The 23,242-nt window shown below is 36.8% G+C and overlaps 1 protein-coding gene across 1 annotated transcript; it reads right to left on the bottom strand.

The window, feature by feature from the left end:
- Nucleotides 1-6,790: 6,790 nt before the first annotated feature.
- On the bottom strand, nt 6,791-8,071 carry LOC129740022 (zinc finger protein 480). Its single transcript, XM_055731604.1, has 2 exons — nt 7,380-8,071; nt 6,791-7,298 (listed from the first exon to the last, which is right to left on the bottom strand). Exons 1-2 carry the CDS (start codon nt 7,951-7,953, stop codon nt 7,033-7,035), a joined length of 840 nt encoding a protein of 279 aa, XP_055587579.1. The 5' UTR covers nt 7,954-8,071; the 3' UTR covers nt 6,791-7,032.
- Nucleotides 8,072-23,242: the final 15,171 nt, after the last annotated feature.

Below are 23,242 nucleotides of genomic sequence, written 5' to 3'. Positions count from 1 at the left end.
GGTTTCTCCAGTTATTTTTAATTTTTTAAAAACATGCGATTTTGACTATATTTAGGAAAAGGGGTAACCTGCAAAAATTTTTGATTTTAATGAAAAATTTAATGAAAACGTATGTACACTGCCGGCCAAAAGTTTGGGATCACCAGCTAAAAAACATGCAAATTTTGATCGTTCATATCTCAGCCGTCTTAGGAAATATTGGAAATCTTCTGAACTCATTTGAAAGATAATGAGCAATAGCTATTTCGGAGTTATTTTTCTCAGAAATAATGTTTTAGTTTTGCACCGAAAACTTAACCTAAAGTTAGAGCATTTTCGAAAAAACGCACTCAATATTCAAAGCCGATCATCTCGCGATAGGGTGGACCAAATTTCAAAATTTGAGTTGCATTAACCCTTATTCTATACTTCTCAAAACACAATCAAAAAATTTTGTGCAAGAATTTAAAAATGTACTATTAATTAATAAAATAGACATTTAAGTTATCGTCCAAAAGTTTGGGATCACCCCTAGTATGGTGTATCGACCAAAAGTTTGGGATCATTTTTTCAAAAACATGCAAATTTATCTCATTCATATCTTTCTCATCTAACATCGTATTGCAGATCTGAAGGATGCATTTGAAAGCTTAGGAATTGTTGTTTTTTCATAAATTCATTAAAAAATTATATTTTAAATCCATAACCATAAAAAATTAACAATCATAAGTGTGAATTTTCAAAAAACAATTAATTTCAAGTAAATTGTTTATGGTTATCACTTTAAAATATAATTTTTGTATGAATTTATGGAAAAACAACAATTCCTAAGCTTTCAAATGCACCCTTCAGATCTACAATATGATGTTAGATGAGAAAGATATGAATGAGATAAATTTGCATGTTTTTGGCCAATACACCATACTGAGAGGTGATCCCAAACTTTTGGACGATAACTTAAGTGTCTATTTTATTAATTAAAAGTACATTCTTAAATTTTTGCACAAAATTTTTTGATTGTATTTTGAGAAGTATAGAATAAGGATTCTAATGCAACTCAAATTTTGAAATTTGGTCCACCCTATCGCGAGATGATCGGCTTTGAATATTGAGTGCGATTGTTTGAAAATGTTATAACTTTAGGTTAAGTTTTAAGTTCAAAACTAAAACATTATATTTGGGCAAAATACCTCCGAGATAGCTATTGCTCATTATCTTTCAAATGAGATCAGAAGATTTGCAATATGCCCTAAGACGGCTGAGATATGGACGATCAAAATTTGCATGTTTTTAGGCGGGTGATCCCAAACTTTTGGCCGGCAGTGTATGTGAATGTATAGTTTTTTGATAAATTTTTAATGCCATGAATGCCGTTATGCTTAAAAACACCAATTGCAGTAATGTCTGGTTCTGTTGAAACTAATTTTTACATTTTTTCTGGTCAGTATTCTTGGTCATAAAGGATACAAAACACCTTTATAACATTTACAAATGTTAGTTAATCATTTGCTAAGGCAATTCGGAACATTTAGGATAATTTAAACCAAATGAAAAAAAAAATAATAAACAAATAAAATAAACAGCAGTTAGAGCAAAACTCGTGGACAACTAGATTGCACTGCTTATAATCGGAGACGCTAGTTGTTAAAATCTCGTTTTTTCATTTCTGACATAACTCAAATGATATAAATTTAATCATTAAACTCTACAAAATTGAACTCAACACTTTCGGTGGCTCAAAGATACGGGAAAGTGGGGTAACGTGAGCCATGGGGAAACGTAGGCCACTCTAAATATTTCAACTGTATGTGGAGATAAAAATCTCAATCCAATTGTCATCGTAGTTGCTTTGCGTAAGCATATTTTTCTATATGTTGTTAACTTGAATGCGCATCATATGCTTTTTTTATTTAAAAAACTTAAAAAAGTTTTAAAAAAATTACTTACATAATTGAACAAGCACTCGCTAATTGCATCGATGAGGAACCTAAAGTACATAACAAAAATATGCTCATACGCTTATGATCTTAGTTTTGTCATGTTCTTTCACGTGGAAAAGGATTTTTTGACGAAACATCAATAAGTCACACAAACGCAAATTGCTTGCAATCAAAGCTTGTGGGGAATCGAGGGCCACACTTCTTGGGCCATCTATAATATTATATTTTTATACACATTCAGAACTTAAAATACGGAGGATCCAAGCAACCTTGCTCGTGACCGGACGTGTCTTTCAGTCGCGCGTTCGTTTTCTTGAATTTGTTCCCGGATTTGGAATAAAAATCTCATGCCTATATGTAGGTACGTTTGTTATTTGAAAACCTGAAGATATAATTGTTCTTATTTCTCGTTTATGCTACAATTCCGAGAAGAGATCAGGGAATAATTTGTGCCTTTAGTGAATGTGCTGAAGTTATCATAAAAACAGGATAAATCGGGAGTGGATTTCCGTTGGAGAAGAAACAAATATGGCTTTGTTTGGGAAATGTGTTAAATTAAAAGATGTGTATTTTGTGGCACGGATGGTGAGGAAATTAGGAAGTCCAGCAATTCGCAGGAAACTCAAAGGAACCGAAACACGAAAGCCAAGCTGGGAGGATTGGGAGAAAAAACGAGATTTTGGATCAATGATTTGGAATTTAACTTAGCGAATTTCCAGTGTTCCGAAAGATTCCCACAATGGATGAAAAGCTAAGTATTTCTATTTAGTTAGGCATTATTATTATAAATGAGATGACATGAAGTTATGAATTTGTGTATTGGTTCAGAAGCTGAAGAAGAGTGTTCAGGGTTTTCTCCCTGCCTCATTAGTTTTTTTCCAATCATTTTTCGACTGCTGCGATTGCATTTCAATCTTTCAAAAAATTTAAATGTTGAACAATGTTTGAATTTTTTTTAACGATGGAAAAAAATATAGTTATAAACAAATGTATTATTTTTGAGAAAAAATATTATTTTCTTTTTAAAAATTTTTATACGAACTGGAAGTGTGCAAGGTAATATTTAATAGTGTTCATTGAATTATGTTATATAACCATATAGAAAAGGTAAGCATGTTGAATTGGTTAACTTTTTCCCCATGAAATCTTTTGAAAATATTGTTTCTAAAGATTCCATTTTTTTTATTTTTTTTTATCAATTTATTTTCAAGAGCGAGCAATAGCGCTATATCCAAGGTCGATGACCAGATATGTGGTGCACAGAAATCCTAATTACATTTAAAAGAAATTTTAGCATTAGTTTAGGGTTTTTACCCAAATAAAAAAAAAATGTGTCAATTGGATTTTGGATTTCTGTGTGAAATAACCTCATTTCCATCCATATAAGGAAGATTAATCCAAGATATGCATCCAGGAGCTGCCTACTATATAGCATAAAAGCTCCCAACATAAGAACTCCTATCATGGAAACGTATGGTACTGTTGTCCACACCGAAAGAATTCTTCACATGAACGCTACGTGAAAATGTATGTACATGGATTTTTGCCACCATGAAAATCACGTGAAAGCTACGTGAATTTCATGTAGCAAACAGAGCTCGCGCAGCAAGCAGAATTCACGTAATTTTCATATGAGTCGTATGTGAAATCAACTTAGATCGAATGCGGGTAGGGATTCGTTCTGCTACATGCGATTCACATAGGTTTCATTTTAATATTAACGTAGAGGGGTTTGTCTCGGATATTTTAACTAAAAATGTTTTGATTTCGAAAGTAAACTTTATTATTTAACAAAAATACATAACACTTGCACTTGCATAACATATGTACTATCCATTTCCACTTTTAAACTGACACTTTTGACAATTCACTTCACTTTATTTATTAAACACGTCGAAAACACGAAAACACGTTGCTTGGCCGTTTCAGCTGCCTCAATTTCAAATCCTGTTGATAAAAAAATAAAAATAAGTTGTTTCTGCGTCCAATATTGCCCAGTGGGCCCGGCCTAGTTAAGATGAGTAGTAAATGTACTTTTACTACTAACCGAGATGCTGACAAGATCTGGTGATTATGCCAGAAGAAAAGTTATGAAAAATGTTTTGTCCATCCTATATAAGGAATTTTGCCAAAACGTTCGCTAGACAGGTTTTTGAATCTTTTCGATCATACACAACTCTCTTTTTGATTTCATCATCTGAAATTGCTTTAAAAGAACGAAATGACATTATAGTTTTGGGTCAACTCTTAAAAAATGTTATTTGGTCAATTTGGATTTAGTGGCCCTCTAAAAAATATTGTTTTTTTTTAAACAGTCGGAACTTGGGGAAAATAACTTATTAAATATTTTTAAAAAATGCCTAACGATACCTTAAAAATGTAGAAAACCAGACCATTTTTAATTTTCATTTTATCTTTTGCAATAAAGAACTTACGGAGCAAAGAAAAAAAAGTGGCCCATGATTCTCCACTCTCCCATACTAAATTTGTAACTTTTGGACCAGTGAATTCTGTCTGAGATGTAGAATGCTGAATTTCGGTGTTGCTTAGTTTAGATTTCTTCATGGTCCAAAAAACATCGCGATCCTTAATGTGTTAAGGCCGAACAACAATTAAAATCGAAAGATGGACAATGATGCTGCATAAATTAAGGGGCTACGGGGTAACTTTGATCACCGGGGTAATTTTGACCAACAATACATTTTTGCACATTATCATTAATAACTCAGTCTGAAGTTAGAATTTTTGTTTTCTTCATTTGAAAGCCTATTTATTGAGTATCAAATAGGCAAAATTTGGTTGGTATTTGAAATTTTTTTCTATTAGTAAAAATTCAAATTCTAAATCCTAAAATATCTATGTTTTCTAAGGCTCGAAAACAAACAGCTCTCCTGATGATTCCTAAAAGCATTTTGATGCAAACGGGTTGTTGAAAGTGAAAGAACTACTTTTTGTCTTTGAATATGTGTATTTATAGTGCTATTTTTATAGTGATTTAGTGACAATTTTTTTATATTTAAAAAATAAGGACATTTTCCAAGAGTAAGCCCGTATTGGAAAAATGGGTAGGGACCCTATCAAATAGTAAACTTTGAACAAAAAATGAAAATAGATATAGGAGGAGGGTCTAGAGGAATATGCGAAGGTAAAATTTCATTTGTATTTTGTAGCTCAAACTATTTTGCAATTAATTTAATTTTTGCCCCTAAATGTATGCACCATAATAGTTCTTTTTTCGATTATAAATGTTTTTAAAAGAAAACTTTAAAAGCAATGTAAAATTGATAAACTAGCATTTGTAAATATTATGAAGGTGTTTTGTATCCTTTTAATCTCGTTAAAACCATCAAAATAGAGATTGATCAATGTTACCCCAAAGCATCAAATTCAAAACAGAGACGAAATCGATTTTTCAATCAAATTTAAAGTGCTCTAATAAATTTCTGCAACCATGTTTTACATTTATAGGAGTCCAGTATTGATTTTAAAAATATGAAACATGCCACATTTCCCTTTACAGAAAAAAATAATCGAAAATTATTACGGTACCTATTTTATTCGTACAAGTTACGTGAAAATCAATTGAATAAAAATTATGTAGTTTTCCACGTAGCAGCTAAGTTAAGGTTTCCAGATTGCCCGGTTTTATCCGGGTTTGCCCGGATATTTAATACAAGTTTTGAGAACAGTCCGGCCCGGCCCGGTTGCCCGGATTTCATTGAAAAATGACCGGATTTTAGTTAACCGGATTAAGCTAACTGCAAATTATTTTGCGGGCATTCTTAAGTTATAGTTTTTTGCCAGTACGAGAAAAAGCTTAGTATTTCATGAAAAAGATTAAAAAACATTTGAAAATAAAAGTTCTGAATCCAATGAAAAATTGTTTAGGGATTTTTGAATGAAAAATTTGGTTTTGCCAAAGAAAATAACATACAAAAGTTGTTTTTAAAAATATTTTAATAAAAAGTTATGGGATGAGTAATATTTTATGAATTTTGAAATTTCTATACAAAACTTGCAGCAATATAATGTTATTTTCTGAGTTGCCACTGTACAAAAATTTGTTGCTTAAAAGCTGTCATTTGAAGGTTGATCCCTCAGAATCCCAGAAATAATCCAATTTTAGAAAATCTCAATGAGCAAGACAAGTACGTGCTTATCGTTCTCACAGGTAAGATGAACTATTAGCATCTCGCTATTTTCCGATTTTTAACAGCATAAATTTTTCATGACCCATAACCAATTTTTCAACGGGAGATCCAACAGCTTGTGTGGACTTGGGACCGTTATTGGTTGCTTACTAAAATCGAATTCACGAAATTTCCTAACAGCATTCGGATAGTGATTTATTTCCATCATCGTCAGAGTAATCACTCAATTTGTTTAGTATTGACATAAGTTAGTTAATTTTCTCTTGATTGTTCTAAATGTTTAGACAGTTGATGGAGGCCGGATATTTTAAAGAACTATTTAGCAGAAACGAGCATGATGTTTTTTATGACAGCCAACCCAGATTATCATTTCGCAGTCTATTCCGACATGATTCAGTTTAGCTGCCCCAAATATTTTGCAATGGTAAAATAAATTTCAAAAAAAAAAACTTTGAAGTTGTGTTCCTATAACCGAAAAACGTCTTTTAAAAGCGATACAACTTTTAAACATTTCCAGTGGAAACATTTTTTTTTTAAATCTCAGTTATTTCGGTCACGAGGAGCTTTCCTAATTTTGGTAGTGGTCATTTAATAACTGAAAATCCTTGTTTATCAGTATTCAAGCAAGACAGTCCACTCCTCGGGGATTATACCGAAATTGGTAGTGTGTCTAGTTCTTTCAATATTTGAGAAAAATCACATAATTTTAAAATTGTTCATATAAAATTTATTCTTAAATCTACGATTGCATTACGGATGTCTATCTATTTACAGTGGCATTTACAAAAATACATCAGTCATATTTAAATTCTTTTCTCTAGAAAAATAGGTTGCTCATATAAAATAATTCACTGGTCCCAACTGGTATCACTTGTAACAGGTCACTAACTCTCTTGTGTTTATCCTAGGCGATAATTCCAGAAAAAAACACTTAACCTAGCTTAGGCTTTCGCCACCCTACCTCAATAACCGTACAAATGGGCTCCGGCACCGTATGCCATCGCTGGTATCAGCATGGCCGCTGGAGCTAGTCCATAGGTGTATCGTTCTTGGGGCAGATGGGTTTTGGTGTGTTTCTTCAGGTGATCCCGTCGGCCGAACTTTTTGCCACAGGTCTGGCACGCGTATGGCCGAATTCCGGTGTGAATGCGCTTATGGCGGGTCAGTTCCTCGTTTCGGGTGAACGTCTTGCCGCAGTTGGACTCGTCACATTTGAAAGGACGCTCGCCTGTTTTTGGAGTAAAGAAATGGAGAAAATATTCGTTAGATATCATTTGTCTATTGGTTGGTTGATGAAGTTTCGTCCTACCGGTGTGGATTCGAATGTGTCCCTTGAGTTGACCGTTGTTGGAGAAAGCTACGTCACAGTGGGGGCACTTGAACTTTTTCGGACGCTGCTTCCGGCTGCTGAGAAGCTTGGCCTTGGCATCCTCGCTAAGCACTCGGAAGTATTCTTGTTCCATCTGCTCGTAGGTGAGAGCATCCATGGGAGGTAGTCCAGCAAAGTTAAAACCTGGCGGCAACAGTTCAAGACCGAGCTTCTGCTGGTTGTAGTAGTAATAGTATGAAGCAAGATCCGCCGGGTGATTCAGGAACGAAGAACTGATATCCAAATCCGGAGTTCCAGACGACGACAGCTTGGTGGGGCTGAACATTGGCGATTTAGGTTCCGATGATACTGGGCTTTCCATATCCAACCGTGCTCGAACACTCATTTCGTAGGGTTCACTTTTGATCACTCTATCACTTTCGTAGTCACTAGGCTTTCTAGGACTGTCACTTGTATTGTCTTGGACCACTGGAGCTTCCGCAGCTGCTGAAGCATCCCAGGGTCTGAATAGCCGCGAGTATGTTTGCGGGGGCACAACCGATTTCACCGACATCGTTAAGTTTTTTTCATAAACTGAAACTGCCTTGAAAACGAACTAACGTTGAACCGAAACGTCACGAATCGAAACCCAACAGAACTTGGAACACAAAATCTGTGGTGTTGTTGACACTTTGCGATCTAACTGCAAACTGAAGTGTCTGGACCAAAAATCAACAAATTTAACACAAAACCAAACAAAAGGACGAAGGACACCCCAAAAAGGATACGAGCATCAAAACATAGAAACATCCCTCCGGACAATTTTTCTTCGTCACGCGTTTCGGCTAGAAGTCTCAATAATTGAAACATGCACCAAGGAACAGTCACCCCAGCCGAGAACCACAAGAGGCCCTACGAGAAAAGGACCAACAACAACAATATCTGGTCCATATCTTCCCCGATATGCTCGGCGAATAAAACAGACAAGGGGTGAACACGAGTGGAAAGATCAAATTCATACCGATAAAGAGCAATGCAATGCAATGGGAATACGGAAAAGCGAAAAGACGAGGGTCGAAAACGGCCTACTTGCCTCCTCCCATTTTTTGGGAATTTTCCGTTTTCGCCTAACATTCGCCCATAGATTTGAATTTGGTGAGTGATAGGAGAAATGTTGATCACCCCACGGAGGTTAAAGGGAACTGCAAATAGTGTGGTGAGTTTTTGTGGTTATGGAATTTTCATTGGGAGGCTGGATTGGATGTTGATGATAAGTTCTGCCTTCGCGTGGTCCTGCTTCTGGTAAACGGCGAAGTTTATTCCGGTCGTAGCCATTATACTTTCGCGGACAAGCCTCGGAGGATGGGGGCTTCTTGGGATGGATAATTTGCTTAATTGATTTAAATATCGAAGCCAAATAGGTCGCTTTGTTTGGTTCTTTTTGTTGTGTTGAAAATGGTTGGAAATTGGATTTTTCACGTTATTTGACAGGTTTTCTAACATTTCGTAAATTTTCAAAGATCAACAAACGTTTAATAGTTTTACGTAAATTACACTATTTAAATCAATATTATGTATCTGGAGCTGTAAAATGTAAAAAGTTGGCGTGACTTGTTTTAGTGTAAAAAAAATGCGTCAACGGTGAATTGCATGATTTTAGTTAAATTTAACAGTTGACTGGCAAAACTACTTTTGAATCGAAAATAAGAACCTTCTGTTTATAGTGGTTTACACATGTTAAACAATATTACTTTGAATTGATTGAACGATCTCAGACATCAGCATAAAAACTTTGAGGCAAGAAACAGTTTGAAAAAAAAAATCAAATCTAATAATTAAAAAAAGAACGTTGTTTCGTGAACTTTCGTTATCTTATAAATATTAATATTTGAATACAAATTTTAGATAATCGATTGCCTTTTCAAATTTCTATATTCAACCCTTCATTTCATGATTATTTATTTTTTCTTAAAATGTACGTATGTATGTGTGTAGGTTTTCCACAATGGGTGCAATTACTCCTCGAATTAAAATGTGAATTCATTCTGCGCAACTAAAATGGTTGAGATCGGTCATGCATTTCATATTGAGTTTTCTGGTCAGGCCAGTCGACTATTTTTAAGCCTCATTTAACAGTTGTAAAGATCGTTTTCCTACTTCCTCCGGTGTCTCAGAGACTCCCTTTTTTGGGCCTCAGGGTGACATGCTTATTCAAAACACATACTCATACACATATACAAATCACATAGAATATCAAATTGCATGCAAAGAAAATTCCCAAGTTAACTGTGCTTCTTATAATGTTTATATTGCTTCAAATATATTTAACAGTTTGAATTTTGCCATTCAAATTTGGGCCTCTCTAGTGTTCATGTTTGTAAAAATATTCTAATCTATTCGCTCAGATTTCCCGGCTAGGATTATTAGATCTTCAGGAAAACATCGATCTTCAAACATCGATTCACAATAAAAGGTTGTAGGATCGATCCAATCGGAACTTGAGGATCGATCACTAAGATTGCAATTATTCCGCTCGAAACCATAATCCTCTGAATTACCAGAAATCAGCTCTAAATGACACTTGAAAACTGTCGTCAAAAACATGAGTTGTCCTGGGCCACGGGGACAGAATCACGTGACAAACCCTTGATCCAGAAATTCGAAGAGATTCCCGTTCGAGTATTCAGGAAATCGAACACATTCAGGATAGAAATCTCCTGTATCTCGCGGCGACGTTGCTAAAATGACAGTTGTGATTTCGAAATGTTGGTTTTTTTTTTGCAGACTTTAATAGTTCGCTGTCGGTTTCATCGTGGAAGTGAATGTATGTGGCTTTTTTAAGTTATTTTCTTACTTCTAACAATGATTCCTATTTGTTTCCTTTCTTCTACAAAGTGCGTAATGTCTTCAGTCTTTTACCCGAAAAAAACAGAGTTTAATATTTCAGTTCATTATCATCAACTCAAACGTTTTCAACCATTTACCAGACTGATTAATTTACATACACAGTGTCGGACAATAGAATAGGACCACTGCTCAATCCAAAACAGAAAGTGACAAAACTTTGAGAAAAAAATATCCATTAAAGTGCATAAAACCATTGAAAAATTGTAAATTCCATTCTTCGATGAAATTAAAATCATCCGTAGTTAAAACAATTTTCCTTTATTTAAAAATGCGTTTTAAGCATACTTACTGACTAAAATAACGCGACATAAAATAGGACCGCTTTAGAATTCATGGTAAAAAAAATTAAAAAAAAAGGAAATTCATACCGTGATCGATTTGCAGGGTTAGTACTTGGTGGTATAACCCTTATTACGCATCACTCTAGCACCCGGTTCGGCATTGACTTCACCAGCTTTTGGCACGTTCTCACCGGGATAGCGTACCACACGCACCGCCTGGATTCTCTCCCACAGCTGCTGCTTGTTTTTTTTTTGTTTTTCGGTGTACACCTTACGTTTAACTATTTCCCATAGGTTCTCTATGGGATTGAGATCAGGGGACTGTGCTAGCCACTCCATAACGTCTACCGTATTATCTTGGAACCACTTTTTAACCGTTTCAGCGGTATGTTTGGGGTCGTTGTCCTGCTGGAACTGCCACTTAAGGGCATCTCCCACTCGGCGTGTGGCAGCATTACTTTCCGAAGTATCTGGGCGTAGAGATGCTGGTCCATAATTCGGTCGATCCAGTACAAGGGACCCACCCCGTACCAAGAGAAGCCCCCCCACACCATGATGCTACCTCCTCCATGTTTGAATGTTTTATTTGTATACTGGGGCATATACGCACAGCCGAGTGGGCGATGGACCCTACTCTTTCCGTCCGAGTCGATGAGGTTCACTTTGGTCTCATCCGACCACAGCACATTTCTCCATAGTTTCTCCTTTTCCGGACCGACCCAATCGAAGTGGTCCTTCGCCGCGCCTTCAAGTGCTTCGGCGTCAGCATCGGCACCTTCCGGGGACTTTTTCCTCCTAGTCCCTTCTCCGTGAACCGTCGCTGAACCGGCCGGGAACTCACAGATAAATTCAGCTTGTCTCTGATCTGCTTGGACGCTTTGAAAGGGTCCTTTTGCGAGGCTAGCTTGATTGCCGAATCGTCCTTCGGCGTCGTTTTGCGGGGGCGGCTGGTCAGTTCCCGTTTGCCGGTGCTGTGAAGCGCGTTGAAAACGAAAGTTTTCGACCTTCCTAAGAAGTTGGCAATCTCGTGTTGGCTTTTGCCAGCCTTGTACAGATTCCGGATGATCGCTCGCTGGACCTCCGTGCAGTGCTGTGCCCGACCCATCGCTTTTTCGCTGAAAACAGAGTAGGAGGAAGGAAATCTTAATTTTTTGTTTGTTTTCATGATTTAAATGATTAATTTATGGGAAATATTTACTAGGACACGAAAATGGACAAACAACACCGAAAACAACACCTTTTCTTTATATCTAGAGCGCTGAAACAGCCGGAACAGCCGAACCGATGAGCTGGTTTTATTTTATGAAGCGACTTTTTTCACCCTCTGACAGCTTTCTGGTCGAGTAGAACAAACGGGTTGCTTTGATTGCAACAAACATGCAGTATACAAAGTTGGCATACTACAATAAAGCCTTACGCTTAACCCCTGCCATCAGATTTTGTACTGCTGCTCGCCCTTAGCAGTTTTTTTGGTCTTCTTTAGGTTCCGCTTGACAATAGCCCAGTATTTCTCAATTGGGCGGAGCTCTGGCGTGTTGGGAGGGTTTTTGTCCTTGGGAACCACCTGCACGTTGTTGGCGGCGTACCACTCTATTGCCTTTTTACCGTAATGGCAAGATGCCAAATCCGGCCAAAACAGTACGGAACAACCGTATTTCTTCAGGAAAGGCAGCAGACGTTTATTCAAACACTCTTTCACGTAAATTTTCTGGTTGACAGTTCCGGAAGCTATGAAAATGCTGCTTTTCAAGCCACAGGTACAGATGGCTTGCCAAACCAGATATTTCTTCGCGAACTTTGACAGTTTCATGTGCTTGAAAATATCTGCTATCTTTCCCCTTCCTTTTGCCGTATAAAACTCCTGTCCCGGAAGCTGCTTGTAGTCGGCTTTGACGTAGGTTTCGTCGTCCATTACCACGCAGTCAAACTTCGTCGGCATCGTCGTGTACAGCCTCCGGGATCACGCTTTGGCCGTCGTATTTTGTTTATCACAGCGATTTGGAGTCACTACCTTCTTGTAAGTCGATAGTCCGGCTCGTTTTTTGGCTCGATGCACGGTTGTAGACGATACACCCAGCTTATTTGCGGCATCTCGGAGAGAGAGGTTAAATTCGCTTGAAACTACCGGCAACTTGTTTTGTCGTCTCAGTGGCTTCCGGTTTTCGATTTCCCCCGATCCAGACTTCCTGGCTGTCTACAAACGTTCCCCAAACACTTTAATTACATTTGTAACGGTTGATTTGAAAACTTTGAGTGATTTTGCCAGCTTTGCGTGCGACTAGCTCGGATTTTCGCGATGTGCGAGCAAATTTTGATACGCTGCTCTTCTTCCTTGGACGGCATTTTGACAACTGAAGAGTGAATTCCAAAATCAAAATAGGAGCAACATTCTACCGACACACACATCTTCAAAATGAGGGGTGTTTAGGTTTTTTAAATGCAACATTGAAAGAAATACGTCAAGTTGATGTTGACCAAATTTTGATACAGATTCTTGGCTTCAAAAATTTAAAAAAAATCTATATGATTACAGAAAAATCTGTATATGTGGTAACGCTCCTAAAACTAACAGCGGCGTCATTTATATTTCAAAAATACTTTTACTGAAAGTCTCTCTAATAAAGACTAAAAAAACTTTAACTAAAGTTTACTGCTTCTCTTTACGAATAAATAATATTTCATTGACTTAAAAGAATAAAACTATTTTTGTAATTTTCTGCATAACTCAATTAGAATTTCAATGTAAACATCGGAAGAAAACAGTCTTGAGCCTACAGGATAGTCCGAAAACTTCCAGCAAATTACAGGAGAAAGCCGTCGCGATCCACAGGACAATTTAACTGGTTTTCCTGAGCTGTTTTGCTGTTGAAAACTCAAAAACTCCACAAAAGCTAATCAAATTTTGAGTTCCGATATCGATTGACGCCAAACTGCTCTGTTAGAAAATCGATCGAAAATCTAAAATAAATTAAAATTTTTGTCATTTTTATTAGTTTTAAAATTTTTAAAACTTTTGTTATTTATGTCATCTCTGTAATTTTTGTCATCTCTGTAATTTTTGTAATTTTTGTAATTTTTGTCATTTTTGTCATTTTTGTCATTTTTGTCATTTTTGTCATTTTTGTCATTTTTGTCATTTTTGCCATTTTTGTCATTTTTGTCATTTTTGTCATTTTTGTCATTTTTGTCATTTTTGTCATTTTTGTCATTTTTGTCATTTTTGTCATTTTTGTCATTTTTGTCATTTTTGTCATTTTTGTCATTTTTGTCATTTTTGTCATTTCTTTCATTTTTTGTCATTTTTTGTCATTTTTTGTCATTTTTTGTCATTTTTAAGTTTTTTTTTTGTAATTTTTTTTTCTGTATTTTTTATCAATTTTGCACAAATTAGAAATGAAAGAACATTATTTACGACTAAAAACCAATATGTTCTTATGTAAATTTTTGTGGATTATCCTACCTTAGGCTATTTGGATTGCTCATTCATATATTCCTAAACACCAACAATGCCCCCGTGCCACAAATTATTTCAAAATCACGAGCACATGAAAAGGAGGCCCGCGGGAAGCCGTGTGGGTGATCCACGCGCGTACCAGACCAGCCCGCGTAAAACCTCTTCTTTGATGTGGAACTAGGTACTGAGATATCTTCAGCCCTTGCTTGGTGCCTTTCTCAAAAACCAGAAACAATCCACAAAACGCTTACTGCATTCGGGTATTCGATGAATCGAACCCTCATCATTAGCACCCGCCTGGAGGATGCAATTGTGGCAATGTCGACGCGATGCGCACCGGGTATCGTAAACGATTACAATAAATTAAGAACCCCAAGTAGTCCGATACCGATGAAAGGCCTCGGATCTCAATCCCAAAAACGTCGCATGATAAATGATCAGTTTTATTCGATTTTCCCGTTTATTTTTCCCTACACTCTTCACGTGTGCTAATGGTATCGGAATATCATCGAGAGGGGACGTTATTTTAAACAAACACGCGGCAGGACGGCTTCTTCGGCATCGGAAGGCCTCTCGAGTGTGAAATGTGCCTCGGATCGGCCCAAAGGCATCCGAAAATCCGCCCGAAAACGAGTTCCGTACTAAAATTAATATTATTTATGGATTTCGATTATTCTACTACTTTGCCATCAGGGTCCTCATCAATGAACGCCGAGCCAAGCAGGCGTTGAAAGAAAAGGTGTTGCCGAGAACCAGCCGCAGCAATTTTCTTGATCCTTCTGTTCGGGATCAAAGCAGACCTTATCGAAGGTTGTTCCACCACAAAGGACACTTCGAGGAAAACGCGAGCGGGATCCTTTTCTTACAGCATCAAAAAAATCGGACCGATCGCAGCAGCCGTGTTGAAAATCCGCGTGCTGCACCGTTGCTTGATGCAACAACCGAAACACCCGGTTGCATGGCAGCCATCAATGCCTGCTGCGAGTGCTCCGAAGGACTCGGGACGATTTTTTTTTCTCCTTCAACTGAAATTGGGTAATCTAAGAAATAAAAAATCATGCGGTTTCAGATTGACTCAGGTATAATCTGTGTCAATTCTATTGAAAGAACACAGTCAGCAATAAAAGAATAAAATAAGTAGACATTCCATCCCACCTCTTCACGGTGCTTCAAATTTTTGCCAAAATGTTTTTCAGGACAACAGGACCTGACAATTTATGATCCAATTTTTGATTCGCTTTCTTTTGAAATAGTCGAGAGAAAAATTCAATAGAGATCTCAAGAGCAGAAAAAATGTAGGTATCTCAAAAACAAAAAAAAAGGCAAAACGACGCAAAAAGATTCATCGATCATTGGATTGTCGTTTCGCAGGAGGACCACAAAAGGCCGAGGTACCGTTCCGGGACGCATGGCAACGCCGTAGACAAACGGGCATCGCAGGACCGACATCAAAAGGATCCAACCCAACCACATTTCTCGGTCGGCGAAAAATCCTTCAAAACGCAATAAAATCATAATTCGTATCGAATACACGAACGGCTATCCTAGAATCCTAGCTAAAGCCGGAGGCGAGCGGTCTGCAAATTCGGTCAGTTCAAAAAGGGGATATTTTTTTTTCCAAAATCCGAAATCTAGATGGTGATCGATCATTTATTTTTTGGATTTGGAACGCGCGCGTTTTTTTTTTTTTATCTCGTCTTCTAGAAAGTGTTTGCAATTATGGTGAGTATTGTGGAATCACTCGTAATCCGTCACAATTAGATGCAGTCTGTGAAGTGTACATCGGAATTGAATCGTGATTGCGAAATAATGCTACGCCCGAATGCCTACCGACCACGCCACACTCCATAACCTACTCAAAAGACGAATCATCAGCAAGATGGATAGAATAGGTACGTCATGGAGTTGAATGATGGATTCCTTTAACGTTTTGCTAGGTCTACGAACACCTTCATCAGATCTTAAGAATTGAATGTGTTGCATTTTTCAATTGTGTTCTTTGAGTCTTTGAGTCGAGAAGAAAATTATTTCGCCTTATATTCCGATCAATAGTTTGCTTTCCGAGAGAAAAAAAATTATCACAAAATAATACTTTTGAGACATTCTTATTTTAGAATGGAAAGCTTGGTTTTTTTAAATTTTAGGTACTCGTTTAAGGCTTTTAAAAATAGTGAAAACCAACGTTTTTGAAACGGATATTGTTTTTTCCACAGTAGCAGATTACAGGCATATCATGATTTTTTTGCAAAGATTTGGCAAATACATAGTTTAATATGCTAGGGACCTTGTTACGAGCAGGAACGTTACAGGATGCAACAGATGCATTTTGTTTGAAATTGTTTTTTTTTACAAGTTTTGTTATTTGTAACTTTAGTTTAGATTTTAATGCATACCCAGTGAATTTTTGCCTCTGCAGCTGCCCCGATAAATACCGAATTCCAGCACGGTTTCGTTAAGAAAAGATCGACTGTGACAAACCTGATGTGCTATGTCAATGAATTATACACTGCAACTGCAAAGTGGATTCGGTATACATCGACTTCGCCAAAGCCTTCGATACAGGTTCCCCACAGCATTGCGGAGAAGAAACTAGAGCGCTATGGTTTTTCTACATGGGCAACCAGATGGCTGCACTCGAAGGAGTAGGCGTTGAGCCGTGGGGAACGCACGCGTTTTTCTTCGCTCGCGAATTTTTTTTTCTAATTTTTAGTTTTTCTTGTGATAAATACAAGAAAAAGTTTTGAAAAATATAACCGAAATACAGTTGAAAACGGTCTGAGTCACAATGTGAACAAAACTACCAGTCGAAGAAGGATTTTTTGGTTCTATCATGGTTTTTAATTTGTGCTTTCCGTTCGGAAACCATTTCACAGCAAAAGTGATGCAAACCTTCGTTGGTGCTCCCCATTTCAGTGCGATTGTTGAGATCAGCAAAATTCCTTGAAAGAGATATGAGTGTTGGGTGTGTTGGAATAGTTTAAAGGTTCTATAAAAGAAGAATATTTGAACATTTTGGTGGAAAAAAGATTTCATGTTGGAGCTCGAAGAAAATTTTCCAGATGTTTTCATAGTCAGTTATCTCAAAGACGCGACGATTGTTTTTAGCTTACTGTGATCTGGGAAAAATCTGCTACATACGTAGTAAAGTGGTCACAAAGAATCGGTACCTATGTATGTATGTATGTATGTATGATTCCCCCATCGGTAGCAAGGTCCTGCCTATGTCTGTGTGGCTTGGCCTTTGAATTGACTTCTCGGGCTTCCACGGCCGATGGTTCGTCGAGAGAAGGCATCCAACCCTCAGAAACCTACAATGGTTGGCAATCCACTCCGCTTGCAATAATTGCTTTGGGTTATCCCCAGATGCATTCCCTCTAGTTCCCAATCCCCGATATGAAAATATAATTCAAATACAAAATAATATTCTACATATATATAACATGAAAATTACCTGATACCTGAAAAAGAAATAATAGTTAACTTGAAGGGCAGTAAGTTTTATGTGAAAAATACTTTTAGGTTAAAAAATTTAAATTTAAAACAAAAAGTTTGAATAGTAGTTTGCAGTATTAAAAAACATAAAAAGTTTACAAAGAAAAATCAACGCTGTTTGCTGTCTTTTTGAAATCAGATTCAATAATTTCGATGAAATAAAAAATGTGTTTCAATAGTTTTTTTTTATTAAACAACATAAAAAATCTTTTCTCTTATTTAAGATGAATAAAAATGGAGGTTTCAAAACAAGGAGAAATTTTTTAACTATTGACATAACTAATAATTATTAGTTAAACTTCTATTCTACCAAACAAAAAAAAAGGAAAACATTTGAACTTATGACATCACTAATTATTAAAAATAAAACAATATTATTTAAAACTTTTTATTGTTGAATAGGATATAATATTCGTTTTACCTAAAAATTTCGCTTAAATTTGCACAAATTATGTAAAAATCTGAAATGTAAAAGTTTTTATAATCCATCAACTTTTATCTGATGATTGTGATAAATTTTTTGTTAATATTTACACATTTTAAAACGTAATATTTTAGCTAGACCCTTAGCTTTACAGCATTAAGTTTTAAATAATTTGAATGACAATCGACAATCAATCTAATTTTTTTCTTGCGTTTCAGCTATATCTTGACTCTTGGGTAGGGAAATGATAAATCATTTTAGATAGTAGAAAAACCAAAAAGCTAGTGTAATTTCTCGCTTTACAAACATTTGATTTTAATTTTTTTTCTAACAATTGCAATAAAAAAAAATCAACAAAAGAAAATTTTGATGCTAGATTGGCTACGTCATATAATTGCCTCAACTTATGAGGTGAACAATAAAGTAAAATAGATGGAACGCTCTCACCAGTTTCGAGCTTTCCTTCGTTGGAAATTTCCCGCTTGCTGCGATGGATTCGAACACGTTCTGGGCTGGGTTTATGTAGCGCACTCACTTCACCTAAAAACGCAAACGGTTCGAAAAAAAAACATCAAAGCAATCCGCGCTTAGCTACCGCTTCGTCATAGCAGCAAAATCGAAATTACACACGCGAACGTGCGGAGTCCATTTTTCGAAACCGCATTCTATTTCATTCTCAGAACGAACACGAAAACATTTTCTTTTTTGATTCTAATATTGTAGAACTTTGTCACACTCATCAATCTTCGCACAACATATTTATAATCGAACAACACAATCTGACTTCCGAAGCTACCCAAATTAATAACACAACAGCCGACCTGGCAGTAACGAAAAAACGAACCGTACGCGACAAGACCACGATTGCGTCTGTCACAAAGAATCGGTACCTATACCTACAGAAAAAAAAGTTGAAGATTGCTGCCTGTCGGTAGTGATATTCAAAGCTGGCGAAAGTTTTTTAAATAATTTATATGAAACGGGAAGTGAAATGCTCTTGTCGTTTTCATCTACATATGACGCTGTGTTTTGCTGTTGACACTTTTCCAGTTTTTTAATCTCATGTATCCTACGGAGAACATCACAAAGATAGGTATCAATGAAAATTTCTATAATCATACACTTTAAAATGATGTTTAAGATTTTAAATAGATTTATTTTAAACTGAAGTTTTGATTTTTCATAGTAAAAATCTATCGACTGGTTGGAATAAATTGATTTTCAATTTATTTGTTTTAATTTTTCGTTCATTTTGAGAAGCTTAGTTTTACAACATAATGTGTTGTTTTTAATTTAATTAATGATGACAAATGTAGAGAGACAAATATTTCTATCATGTAAATGTGTGTTCATATGTGTATGTATTCTTTTTGGCGCTGAAATCTTTAGAATGGAAAAATTCTAAGGATTTCGATGCTGTATTAATAATTTCTCTGCTCTTTCAAATCTTTTCAAAAGCGAGCAATGGCGCTATAACCATGGTCGATGACCTGAGATGAAGGTACAGGGATCCAAAATTAAACAGTGTATGATGGTTAAAGAAGAATTTCTTTAATTATTGTATTGTTAAACTTTGAACTTCATGTAGAAAAACCTCATTTCCATCCCCTGAAGGAAGAATAGCAAGGCCCTACACCAAGGAGCATAAAAATATCTTAGCATTAAGGTTCCAACGAATTAATATCAAATAAACATGGGAACGTATGGTACTGTTGTCCACGTTTCTTCCTCCCCTGGTTCCAGTCGTCTCTGCGTCCAATACTGCACAGTGAGCCCGGCCTAGATAAGATGAATAGTGAATGTATTTTTACTATTCACCGGGATGCTGACAAGATCTGGCTGTGTACGTATCATAAGCATAAGCATGGGCAACCAGATGGCTGCACTCGTACCTGATGAATCGTCGAGGCTTCATAAACTTCCGTGGCACACATTCATCGGTGTTTGATATGCCGTCTGGAGTCCCACATGGAAGTCATTTAGGCCCGCTTATCTTTGTGCTTTTTGTAAACGACTTGGCAACCCGTCTTATATCTTCAAAGCTTTTTAATGTTGATGATCTGAAATTCTACAGAGTAATTGACTCAATTGTGGATTGCGCAGCGCTTCAAGAGGATATAAAAAGGATATTGCTCTGGTGTGAAAGAAATGGAATGAATGTTTTTTTTTTGTTTCGATTATAGTCGTTTTACCAAAGGAATGAAAGTGAATGCCGAAAAGTGTAAATGTATAAGCTTTCTCAGAACGAGAGCTTCAGTTGCCTTTGACTTTTGACTATTCGTTCCGCAACACTACACTAGAAAAAACGACCGAGAAAAAAGATCTTGGAGTAACATTCGATCAAAAGCTCTCTTTCGCTCAGCATATGACAACAACAACAGCAAAGGCTTTTGCTTTGTTCGGATTGCTTCGCCGAAATTCTTCGAGCATTAACGGCCCTTATGCTCTAAAAACTGTATTCTGCTCGCTCGTACACAGTGTCTTGGAATACGCCGCACCAGTTTGGACACCTTATCATAATGTTCACATTGAAAGAATTGACACGGTCCAGAAAAGATTTCTCCGTTTCGTATTGCGTCATCTGCCTTGGCGAGATCCCGTTCGATTGCCACCGCACTCCGATAGATGTCGCTGAGCCAGAGGAGAACTTATCTACAACGAATGTTCGTCTATGATAACATTACGAATGCTATCGATTGTCCGCAACTGCTTCACTTTTTGAACCTACACGCACACAACCAAAATCATCCACTACAGTACAACGATGCTGCCAAGTGTTTGATGAAGTTTCTTATTTGTTCGACTTCAATGTATCCAAAGCAAAATTTAAATGTTTGATTCGTGAAGTAACCTGATTTTAAGCCAATTTTATAACCTTATTTATGATCAAGTTAAAACTTATTGTCAGTGTTGAAGAGCCTGTAATAAAAACAAAAGAGACGCAATCTGATCCTTTTAAGAATAAATCATCTAGCAACCCCGCTTTCATTTGAGCGCAGCACTGCTTTGCTTCAAACTTCACATGACTTCAATTTTTGTTGCGTTTACTTTTTTCGGAAGTGGTTTTTGGTCTAGTCTGCTGTTTTACCAAGCTATTTTTTGATATTGTCATCAATTAAAAAAGTGCAATCATGGAGTGTTTGGCAAAAAAATTGTTCTAACAAAACCTGCCCCGGATTTAAAAATATATTTTTCTTCCGGTTCCCGACTGAGCCAAAAAAACGGGATAAATTGCTCGCATTCTGCCATCTTTCGGAGTATTCTATACTGGAATCCGCAACTCTCATTGGTAAACTCCGCTGATTCGGGAACATCTTGTGCAGTCAATGAAAACTCAAAATTAAAAAAAAAATATCCTACATATTTATCATTAAATAAAATCATAACTTACCAATTAAGTACCAAGAAATAAGTCCTTGAGAATCTAGCTTGTAATTGAAATAGAGCATCCAAAAACTGTGTTTTGATTACCCTTTGTTTAGAGATATGAATGATAATACTTTCGCTACCGCCGCTTTCACAATTCCAAATTTCCCAGTTTGACAAGTCTTTTGCTCGATTGGAATGACACTGACAGGAAATCGAAAATTCCAATCGTGACATTTCGTCTCTTTTGTTTATAGAGGCTCGTTAGTCAGTATGACAACACAGTCAAAGACATGAAATAAAAATAAAAGGTGTGTTCAACAGAACTCAATCGAAATCAATTGAAATGGATTGACAGTTGATCAGCTGTTTTTCCAATTGACTTCGATCGATTTCTATCAGGCTGCTGAATGAAGCCAGACACCAATGCAAATGCGCTTAGTTTGTTTTCATTTTTTATTCGGCTGCGCGCTTCAAGCATTCGTTCACAAATTTTGCGGACAGCAAACGCTGAGGCTGAGATGCGACGTCGTGATCGCAACCGGAATTCATCTAGACGATCGGGAACTTTTCTACGAAAAGTATGACGATGACGATTATGTGCTCCGAGCCAAGCGGCTGAGAAAGCTGCTGAAGGAGTGGCAGAAAACTTGGAAGATACCAAGGGCCAAGGATCAAAGCAAGAAGGAATGGGTTTCTATGTTGGGTTCACGTACCGAAATCGCTAACCGATTTAACAGCAAGGCCAGTATGTCTATCGCGATAAAGTCCGACGGATGTGCGAACAGAACAAATCGAGTTTTGTTGTTGCTTATCCGGATTTGGCGAACAACCAGCATGTTTTGGACTATTTTCTTCCAGAAACACCTTTTCAAATATTGGAAATTAATGATAAAGTTGTCAGGGAAATGGTGTTGAGCATCTATCCCACATACAAACATTATATTAAATATGTCATCATGATAAAAATAAGTTGCCGAAATGTCATTTTTACCGGTTCACCGGTTATTTTTCAAAAATGTGTACCTCCATAATTATAAGTACACTGTATATAGAAAACTCGACCCTGGCAGATTAATTCTAGAATAGAAATAGATAGAAAGTTTCGAGGAATAACTATATGCAAATATCGTCCCTTCCCGTGTCAACAGCAATTAAAAATAAATTTCTTCTGATGTTCAAAATATGTATTTGTGCGACTTCGATAGCCACACGAAATCACCCACCGGTAACTAATCCGCTCCGATACAGACTGATGACTGTGCTGTAGCTCGTGCGCATACTATTGTAAGTCGCCAATGAGGGAGATTCTTATGCCTACCCTGAGAGAATATGCTTATGCATTCATTCGTCCATAGGCGTTCCACACAGTATTCAGTATTCATTTTAATCTTATCATATTAAATTTCACTTTTACTTCGGTGCAGAAACTGCACTGAATAATGCTACTAAAACTGCATCACTGACATAGCACCTCTGGTTCATCACCGCAGACGAGACATAGACCGACACCACTTTCACTAGCACCTGCACGGCCCACAGAAACGAAACACAAAATCAGTTGTTTTTGTCCCTAGCAATTCCCAAGCAACCAAAAGTCGCGTTTTTACTCAACTCCGAACTCCGAAGTTCACATTTGGCTGAAAAAATGTATTACGGGAACTTCAGGTGACTCTTGTCGCGTAAAAGTTACTCAGGAACTTCCATCGCCCTTTGAAAGGTTAAACTATCGATAACGGAACTTCTAAGCGCTTTTAATGGAACTTCTTTCAAGAAGGTCGATAACGTTCGCGTTACATTCCAAAACGCACCATTAAGATACTTGAAGGTGTTTTAAAGAACCTATATGGGAAATCTAAGCGACATGTCAAAAATGATTTTCAAGAAGGTCGATAACGTTCGCGTTACATTCTAAAGCGCACCATTAAGATACTTGAAG

The sequence above is a fragment of the Uranotaenia lowii genome, chromosome 1 (genome assembly GCF_029784155.1).
Source record: "Uranotaenia lowii strain MFRU-FL chromosome 1, ASM2978415v1, whole genome shotgun sequence".
NCBI lineage: Eukaryota > Metazoa > Arthropoda > Insecta > Diptera > Culicidae > Uranotaenia > Uranotaenia lowii.
Note: the sequence above shows the minus strand (reverse complement) of the source record. Positions and strands in the feature narration are given on the sequence as shown.